Source organism: Limulus polyphemus, unplaced genomic scaffold, assembly GCF_000517525.1.
Source record: "Limulus polyphemus unplaced genomic scaffold, Limulus_polyphemus-2.1.2 Scaffold1006, whole genome shotgun sequence".
Taxonomy (NCBI): Eukaryota; Metazoa; Arthropoda; class Merostomata; order Xiphosura; family Limulidae; genus Limulus; species Limulus polyphemus.
In genome coordinates this window covers 284,796-294,984 of record NW_013666616.1, presented here as the reverse complement: position 1 = coordinate 294,984, position 10,189 = coordinate 284,796, and the positions used below count along the sequence as shown (strand labels likewise).

Genomic DNA, 10,189 nt, shown 5'->3' with positions numbered 1-10,189 from the left:
GATGTTTAAACAGAACTGGTCTTTAGTGATTTCAATTTAAGTCCTATAGCTAATGTTGCTTTCAATTATCTAAAAATGTTAAATGGCCATTAAAATTTAGATTTTGCTTAAGTCAAAAATAATATGCTCCATGACTTTATAGCAAACTTCTGAACTGCACTGATCTATAAATTGGAACTTCTTATCTCTTTTATGGCAAAAACTCTTCTCAAAATTATGGAACTTCAAATACATAGATTAACTGAATTTTAGCTAAAATATTTTTTTAAAGTGAGTTATTTTTATGATTCTCCTAATTAACTGAGTTACCATGTATTTATGGATTATCTAAGGATGGCTTATCGTAAAATTATATAAATATTCTAAGTTCTACTCTCAAACTTTTATTGTAACCTTTCCTTGGGTTAAATTGTATCCATAGTAACGTAATGTCTAATGTTTCTTAGAATGACATTAAGTACAAATATCAGATCACTATGTATGAAACTAATTTCAAAATGACGGATGAACACAACAAGCAAAACTGGCTGAACAGTAATAGGTTTAAGGTTATCAAATGTCAATTTCTTTTGCACAGATTGCACAGTGGACTATCTATCTGCGCTGTGCCCTCCGTCGGAAGTCGAACACACGAATTCTAGCATCACAAATTCTCAAGCTTATCGCTAGCCACTGTAGGCCGTTCAAAATTAATAGTTATTAACAAATAACATTTATCAACTACTTTTAAACGTTTCATGTTCTCATCACCATCAAACTCTCTCAATATAACTTTCATCATAAGAACGTACTACTGCTTCATAACAAACTTTAAAAACTTACCAAGACACGCAGCTCCCACATGAAATCCAGGATGGCGGGAATGACGACACGTAAGATGGCTAAATCTCTATCAACTGTCCCTCACTAGGTCAGTGGTAAAGTTACGGACTTACAGCGCTAAAATCCGACGTTCGATTTCCCGCGGTGGACACACAAACAAATCAGCTCTATCAGATAAAATGATAGTAGAACAATGGTTTGTCGACATCGTTCTTACATGCGTCATCGTTTATAGGTTTGTCTTGCATTAAGCGAAAAGCTATATGAGGGCCATTCGCTCTGGCCGGCCTTAATTCAGCAGTAATAGACTAGAGGGAAGGTAACTAGTCAATTCTACCCACCACCAACTCTTGTACCAACTAATATTAGGACTGACCGTCACATTATAACGCTTCCACGGCTGAAAGGGCGAGTATATTCAGCGAAGGAGATTCAAACCTCTAACCTTCAGATTGTGAGTCGAGCGCCTTAACCACCAGGTCATATAATCGTTTATAAAATTCATTGTTGTGAAGGGATAAGCAAATTGACTATGCCCTTGATTTTATGTAAATGAAAGCAACACCTAAAACTACGATCCACGAAGGAACAAAACATATGTATTATCGCCCAGTTGACTAAAACAAAAACGGGCACTTTCAGCTCTGGAAATCATGAAAGGCAAGACTGTTATTTTGACTCATATAAGCCAAACGATAACTAATCAGTTTTATAATAATACGTAAGTAATATTTACCCATCATAAACAAAATTAGTTGTAAATAAGCAGATATTCCTGAAATATAGTGCACATTATCAGTCTTTGGCATCAAGAACTAGGATTACGTATCATGAAGTCAAAGAGGGCAATTTTGTTGAAATTCTTACGTAGAAACGCGGTTTAAAAGATAAATTAACATGTTCGTTTCAGACTATGTATAAATGTATTTATTTAGCTCATAAATCTATACACTCTTATGTCCGTCGGTACTGTATACAAAGAAGTACGTTGTACCAATATCACGGATTAAACTACTGTGTCAAAGTTAAGCAATAATAATTCCTTGGTGAGTATAATGAAAAGCTAGAGTTACATGAAAAGTGAATATATTTTGTACAGTAGATATTATTACCTGTTCTTTTATTGTCCTTCTTCCAATAATTTTTACTGCCTAAACTATTGTGTTCAATGTTACGAAGGGAATGGTAGTGTTAATGGAATTACGATGTTGGCTATAAAACATCTTCAGATGGAAGAAAAGTGTTTGTTACGATTAATAATTAATAAATAAGGTAATCCAAAATAAAGTTTAGGTCCACTATTAGGGAACTGCAAATTTATATGAACACAAGTTTCAACACTTTCCTGTGTTCTCCTCATTTCAACTTTTGTTTGACACAAGAAAGTGTCAAAACTTGTGTCCATGTAAACTTTTAGTTTCCTAAGAGTGGACCTAAACTTTATTTTTATTAATTTACACGGCATTGTTTGTTTACCCACTAAAATAAAATGATAATGATTAATATTCATTGCATAATAAAATTAGTTAAAAAACGATTCTTTAGAAGTTACTAGATAGATTAGAGGCTTAAGCTAAGCCTAGTAAGTCTTCTTGTGGTACGTAATTTAACATAAAGCTTAATTAACGGAATGAACTTGTAAATATGTAATTTGCAGCTAAGTAAGGCATTCAAAATGTGCCAGATTTATACCAAGATTTTCGACCATTTATTTAATCACAACCAAAATATTGAAAAAACTTTTATATAAATCTACAGAAGAAAAGAAACAGCATTAGCGAGAACCAAAAAGACTTAATGTAAGTTAAATATAGACTTATAAACATAAATAAAACTTGTATACTAATTTTGTGTTTGTTCCTCTGAAAATCTGATAAGGTCAGATTTATGAAAGTAATTAGTTTTCAAAATAGTGTAAAATTATATCAACTGCAGTTTTCTGTATATCGGTAGCTGATCATGGGAAACAGTAACAATAAATCAAACGTTAAAGATCAGATTATATGATCTTATAAGTATTTAACCTTATATCCGTTCTATTGGACAGGTATAGAAATTAGTCTTAATCGGATTTTAGCCAAGAAACGAAATATGTTTATGTTACACGAATACACGCAATTAGCTATAACGTTAAAGATATACTAGTCAACGTTTTCTATCATGTTCGAGTAACCAGCGTATCTATAATATATGGTTTAATTGCAATAACCTGCAATCATATCAGCAACTAACTTTGTTGACATTATGAACAAAAGAAGCAACTAATGGATGTTACTCAACCATTCATGAATCTTCTCGATAATACAGTTTCAATAATTCCTAAATTACGTCTGTGCAATAAATATATATATCATCATAGGCACAAAGAAACTATATTATTAATTATCAGAAGCATGTTATCGTGTCTTTTGTATATCAATACGTCTCAACTATAAATATGATTTCGAGGGGTGAAGGAAAGATCGTAATTAAAATATTCCACATTTATTAACTATGGAAGGCTGAAGAACCGTTTAGTTTTCTGCTCTCTCACACACACATTTATATATAATACAAAATACCTACCTGTTAATTTTCATTAAGAAATCTCCCCGATTTAGGTAAGCTCTGGTGTAATCGGATCTCAGTTTGATAGCTTCTTGGTACAGCTGAAAACAAATGTAATACAAATGATATATGATAAATATGCACAATGTTTCAGTGAATAAAAGCATTAAATTAACTCTGAGTTCTAGAAGTGGGTTGAAAACTTTATAATCTTTCATAGGAAACATTACTGAAATGATTGTTTGTTTGTTTTGAATTTCGCGCAAAGCTAACTCAGGGCTGTCTCCGCTAGCCGTCCCTAAGTTCGGCAGTTCAAGACAGTGTTAGGCAGCTAGTCATCACCACCCACCGCCAACTCTTGGGTAACTCTTTTACCAACGAATAGTGGGATTGACCGTCACATTATAACGCCCCCACGGCTGAGAGGGCGAGCATGTTTGGTGCGACGGGGATTCGAACCCGCAACCCTCAGATTGCGAGACAAGCGCCCTAACCACCTGGCCATGCCGGGCCTACTGAAATGAAAAGAGAAAACGAATAAAGTCCAGAAATAATGATTATTTTCTTGACCATCGAAAGTTTTGACGAAATTAATGATATTTTTAAGAATTTGTTTAATTTGATGGCGGGGTTTTCATTTCTGTACAAGCGGAATTTAATCTCCTGTATTGGAAACATCGAATTATATGATAACAGGAATGGCGAATGATTATCAAGAAACCGATGCGGATCAGTTTCTGTTGCAGTTGTCTTCAGCCAAGGATATTTTTAGGTGTCCTTTCTTGGGTTTATCAGAGTAAGATTTTTTAATAAATAGAATATGTTATATCCTAAAACCATCTAAAATCTTGCATCTATCGGAAACAAAGTTATTATAAATATAAAATCTAACAACATTGTCAAATATATTATTTCAACAGCTTTTTATTACAATCAATAAAACATTTACAATACACAAATTGTCATTTAAGATTCTCTAGATACAACAATAGAATTGTTTGTATTTTTTATATATTAAAGTTTGTATTTTCATGTTTTAGAGCAACTTTGGTTCTCTACCACAAGTTAGTTATTAAATGATTCTACAAACGCACACACAGGTGCATATTTATCTATCTGTGTATTTCTGTTTATAAAAAGCAACATCAGTTTTTCCGATCTGGAGTTGTTGTGTGAAATCAAATACGCCAGACTGAAATTTTAAGTTAAAACACTTACCGCGTCAGCCTCTTCCAGTCTGGTGTTATTACGCGAAATCAGTGATGCCAGATTGAGAAACAGTTGTAGGTGAGTTTGAGTAATACGAGCTTCTGATGACTTGATACGATTGGCCTGTGGGAGAAGGGATTTTGCCTGCCGAGAAAGGATTATTCTGATCATATGATTGGTACTTTCACAGTCTTACAAAATTTCTTTAGCTATTTTTCGAGCTGACATGTTTCTTGTACCTCTCTGAATAGTTTAATTACTCTATGGATGTTGTCTCTAAAAAAATCATCAAATTTATATCAAGTTAGTATCTTCACGTCATTTCGATCTTGTATAATATCACATGGCCATTTTTCTTTTCTTTTAATTGACATGTGCACAACCTACCAATAAACATAAATCTAGAAAGAATGTCATTTTAGTAAATAAACAAACATGAAACAAAGGGTACGCAATTACCATAAGTGTTTAGAGGATCAGTTTTTTTGCAATATTTAAGACAGAAACGCTTCTACGTGTCGTAATTACAGGATTTGAAGTTTGAGCTTGTGGGATTGCGCCCTTTCGTGGCGAAGAACTCGTATATCTCCAGAAGTGGGTTGTTTGGGGCACAGGGAACAATCAAGTATGGAGCATAAACATGCTCTATGGGGTTCATATCCGGAGATTGGCTTGGCCACGGAAGAGTGGTAGTTCCATAACCTTCAAGCTATCTTTTGGTGACTCAGGCTGAATGAGCAGGAACCATATCTCACCTGAAAATACTTCCTTTTTAGTAACTTGTTCACTGGAGTAAACAGTGAAGTGGGTTGTTTGGGACACAGGGAACAATCATGTAAGGAGCATAAACATGCTCTATGGGGTTCATATCCGGAGATTGGCTTGGCCACGGAAGAGTGGTAGTTCCATAACCTTCAAGCTATCTTTTGGTGACTCAGGCTGAATGAGCAGGAACCATATCTTACCTGAAAATACTTCCTTTTTAGTAACTTGTTCACTGGAGTAAACAGGTAGAAGACCTTGATCTAGAACAGTGACGTATGAACCAATAGCGACTGTTCCTTCACATACCTTCAGATGCCAAAATGACCCCCCGCACTATAACAAAATACCGTCGTATTCTGTCGTGGCTTTTAGACAGTTCAATAAATGTTCTTGGAAGGCTGAATCCGTTGAAAAAAAAAAACTACAGAGGGAGGGGGTTGGGGAGGATGATACTATCTGTGTGACCATTGCTGTCCGCGTACAATATAACTTAGCGCGTTTGATATACGCGCAAATATAAACAAGGTTATATGTGCTAGCCGTCACTAATTTTAAACTGATAGAGTAGAGGGAAGGCAGCTAATCAACAGCACCGACCATTAACTCCTGGGTTTCCTAACCGAATAATGGTTTGTTTAGTCGACTTTTGATCGTTTCAAGCTATGCATAAGATATTGTTTCACCCCACTTCTTATACATTGGGATCTTTTTTTGCCAGAAGATGAATCCCCACCAAATTACCCGTGTTGCTGTGGGATAAAATATGCTTGGACATGTCACCAGTCATGGTGCCATCATTATGATATAGATAACGACATCGTTGGTTGAGATGCAACGTCAAACTTGTATAAATATCCGTTCATGCTTCACCGTAGCTGTCGTACATTAACTATGATACTGTTTTCCTCTCTGATATTACTTTTTATTTAACAATTCAAAGTTGTAATCATCCATAACGAGTACATATTTCCAGCTTTGCTCATTCTACTGTTTTTGGTCTAATACTCATTTCAACGTTTTGATTTGGTTACCTGTTTTCATCAGTGGAATGCGTTAATATTTGTATCTTACTGTTCTCAAGGTAACATTTATACCTGTCTTTACAGCAAGGCATGATCTATGTTCAAACGTCATCTACCTCGTAAAAAGCATATCTTGAGGTACTTAAAATCAACTTTGGACAATTCCGATTTTCTACCTCGACCACGTCTATTACAAGCAGTGCCAGTTTCGGGTGACCTTTTCACATCTTGCTCCTACTGTAACATGGAGGCTTGTTGCAATTTTTGCATGGAGTATCTCTGAGCAGCCGAAACCCTGACATGTACATTTGGTATGCAGTATTTCAGTCCTAGTAGCCGTGACTGGAACACACCACTATTATTGGGAATAGTATGACTGACTGTATTTTTATACACTTTACACTAGAGTTACACTTTTTAATTGGTTTGACGATAATGTATTCTAATGTAACTAATTTCATTACGATAAAGTGGTGTTATTCCTGTAGTATTTGTCTTTTATACCATTTTACTTCACCGTTTCCATAATAATTTCCCATACTGCACACACACACACACACACACACACACACATATATATATACAGGGTGGACCAAAGCGAACTCCCACAACAAACCTTTCTTCATAACTAAGCAATATTTGCATGACCATTGAAAGGGTATAACATAACAAATGTTAAAAATGATCATGTAAGTATCCTCACATGAAAAAGTCGCATCAAATATAAGGCAAATTAATATCCCTAACATTTTCGTTGGGAGTTTCACTATAGCTCCCTTTACGTATTTGGGCCACAAAATTTACATATTTTACATGTGCTACGTTAATTCAAGTTAAGTATATAAATTATTAGCGAAAGTACCCGGCTTCGATCGGGTTATTAGGTTGATATCTTCTAAATAAAAGCTACTGTCTCTGACGTCACGCTTGATTCCTCGAACTAAGAGGAGCCATAAAAGCCAAAATACATTTACCCAGATAGAATAGTTCGATTACTGTCTGTCCAATACGATTTAAGTGACGGGAGTGCAAGGAGGCTGTGAATGGGGTTGCTGTGAAACCTTATAAATGTAGTGAATGTTCGTATGATTTAAATAAATTAATGAATAAGCCTAAAGTAAAGACAGTGTGAGATAACCTAGCCTAGAGCCAAGTGTATAAAATTCATCATGAAAATAAAAATATTAATCCAATTTTAAACTTAAATCGTTTCTGAAGTAAGCTATTTTCTGTTACATATATCACCAACGTTGTTAATAAAAAAACAAACCCTTTAATCAACCAAAACTCTAAGTTAAGAAATCAACAAATATTCTTCCAGTTTTGTTGTTTATACATTTCATTTTATACTTTCAGTATATAGAGTAACAACAATATTAGGTTATACTTTTGTTGCTAAGCAGTATGATATAAAAGACATTGCTTGAACGTATTGTTCCTAAAACGTAATGACTTTTCTATATATTAGAAGTTGTTCTTTTCCATGTGGATTTTCGCTAGCTTGCCTCGTTAAAAAGATGCACACGCGCATGCAAAAATAAATAAGATAAGTAATACCCAGGTGCATACCCTCAGAGTCCACTTAGTATGGGGGGCAAAATTTTAGGTTTTTGGGTTCTTTGCACTTGGAGCTATGGTAGTAACACACATAGACACGCCCTTTCATTGTTATAGACTAGCGAAAGTACCCGGCTTTGCTCGGATTATTGAGTTAATATATTCTAGATGACTATGTCAGTGTTTAATACCCAGATGGACACCCTCGGGGTCTACTTAGTATGTGTGCAAAATTTCAGGTTTCTAGGTTCTTTCCTCTTGGAGTTATGGCGGTCACACACAGACCCACAGACACGCCCTTTTATTATTATAGACTAGCGAAAGTACCCGGCTTCGCTTGGGTTATTAGGATGATATACTCTAAATATCTATGTCAGTGTATGTATTCTGAACCCATTTTAGTACAAAAGTATAACCTATATACTTTTGTTGCTAAGCAACATGACATAAAAGGCACTGTTGGAACGCATTGTTATTAAAACACACTGACTTTTCTATATATTAGAAGTTGTTATATTAGGAACCACTTCTTTCCCATGTGGTTTTTGCTAGCTTGCTCATTGTAAAGAATTTACTGATGTTTGACTGCCTCGACTGCATTTTTCTGCCTCTTTGTTAGTCAAGCTTGATTTCGCAAAATTTATTTATTTCAGTTAGCTATCGAATGTGAGGTTAGGGTATACTATTGGAGGATAGGGGTGGTAATGCTTGCCCCGTCATTCTTGTCGGGCTATGTGCTAGTCCTATAATAGTTAAAACTACCCTATAACATCCCGTAGTAGTTAAAACCACTCTATAACATCCCATAATAGTTAAAACTACCCTATAACATCTTGTAATAGTTAGAACTACCCTATAACATTCTGTAATAGTTAAAAACTACTGCATAACAACCACTAATAGGTAAAACACTACAAAAATCCATAATAGTTTTGTTGCTAAGTGACGATATATATATATATACGAGTATATATTGTTGATCATTATCAAAAAAGGAGCGTAAAAGCGTTCTTGAGAGTATAACATTCTATTTTCTGCCTCTTTGTTGGTCACGCTTGATTTCGCAAAATTTATTTATTTTAGTTAGCTATGAAATATAATTTTAGGGAATACTATGCGGTGAGGGCGGTAATACTTTCCACGTCATTTTGACGGGCTATATGCTAGTAATAGTTTGGTTTGGTTTGTTTTGAATTTCGCGAAAATACTAAAGGGAATGGGTCTAGTCATTACCACCCACTCCCAACTCTTGGGTTACTCTTTTATCAACGAATAGTGGGATTGACAGTAACATTATAACGCCCCCACGGATGAAAGGGTGAGCATGTTTGGTGAGACGGGGATTAGAACCCGCGATCCACAGATTGTGAGTCAAGCGCCCTAACCATCTACCTGGCCACGCCGGGCCGCTAGGAATAGTTGAAACCCCTATAACATCCCATAATAGTTAAAAAACAATATAACATCTCATAATAGTTAAGAAACCATTTTAACATAGTAGTTAGAAAACACTCTATAACATTCCATGATAGTTTTGTTGCTAAGCGACTATTATTGATCATTACCAAAAAAGGAGCGTAAAAGCGTTCACGACAGTATAACATCCCAATTCTGCCTCTTCGTTGGTCAAGCTTGAGTTCGCAAAATTTATTTATTTTAGTTATGAAATGTGAGTGTATACTATGTGGTGGGGGAGTAGTACTTGCCACGTCATTTTTGACGGGCTATACGCTAGTAATAGTTAAACAACCACTCCATCAGCCCACAATAGTTAAAAAACCACTATAACATAATAGTTAAAATATTCTATAATATCCCATAATAGTTAAATTATTCTATAATATCCCATAATAGTATAAAACTACTTTATAACATTCCATAATAGTATAAAAACCACTATAACATCTCATAATAGTTAAAACACTAACATCTCATAATAATGAAAACTACCCTATAACATCCCATAATAGTTTAAAGAAATCACTATAACATTCATAATAGTTGAAGAAGAACACCATAATATCTCATAATTGTTAAAACACTCTATAAATTCCATGGCGGACACATTTCTTTTCTATGTAGTTTTTCACACAAAAAGATGCGCACATACATTCACGCACGCATGTAGATATGTGATAATACCCAAGTGCACACCTTCAGGGTCCACTTATTATGGGTGCAAAATTTCAGATTTCTGTGCTATTTCCTCCTGGAGATATGGTGGTCACCTTGCTTCATAAAAAGATGCGCATGCGGGCACTCACGTG

General features: G+C 35.0%; 1 protein-coding gene across 1 annotated transcript in view; it reads right to left on the bottom strand.

Moving 5' to 3' along the window:
- LOC106461662 (transmembrane and TPR repeat-containing protein CG4050-like) overlaps window positions 1-10,189 on the bottom strand; it is a 115,134-nt gene that overhangs the window by 14,249 nt on the left and 90,696 nt on the right. Inside the window, exons 14-15 of the mRNA XM_022388668.1 lie at window positions 4,588-4,722; window positions 3,388-3,470 (exon numbers count right to left, since the gene is read on the bottom strand). Coding sequence (XP_022244376.1) covers window positions 3,388-3,470; window positions 4,588-4,722 — 218 coding nt within the window. The remainder of the gene's footprint in view (window positions 1-3,387; window positions 3,471-4,587; window positions 4,723-10,189) is intronic.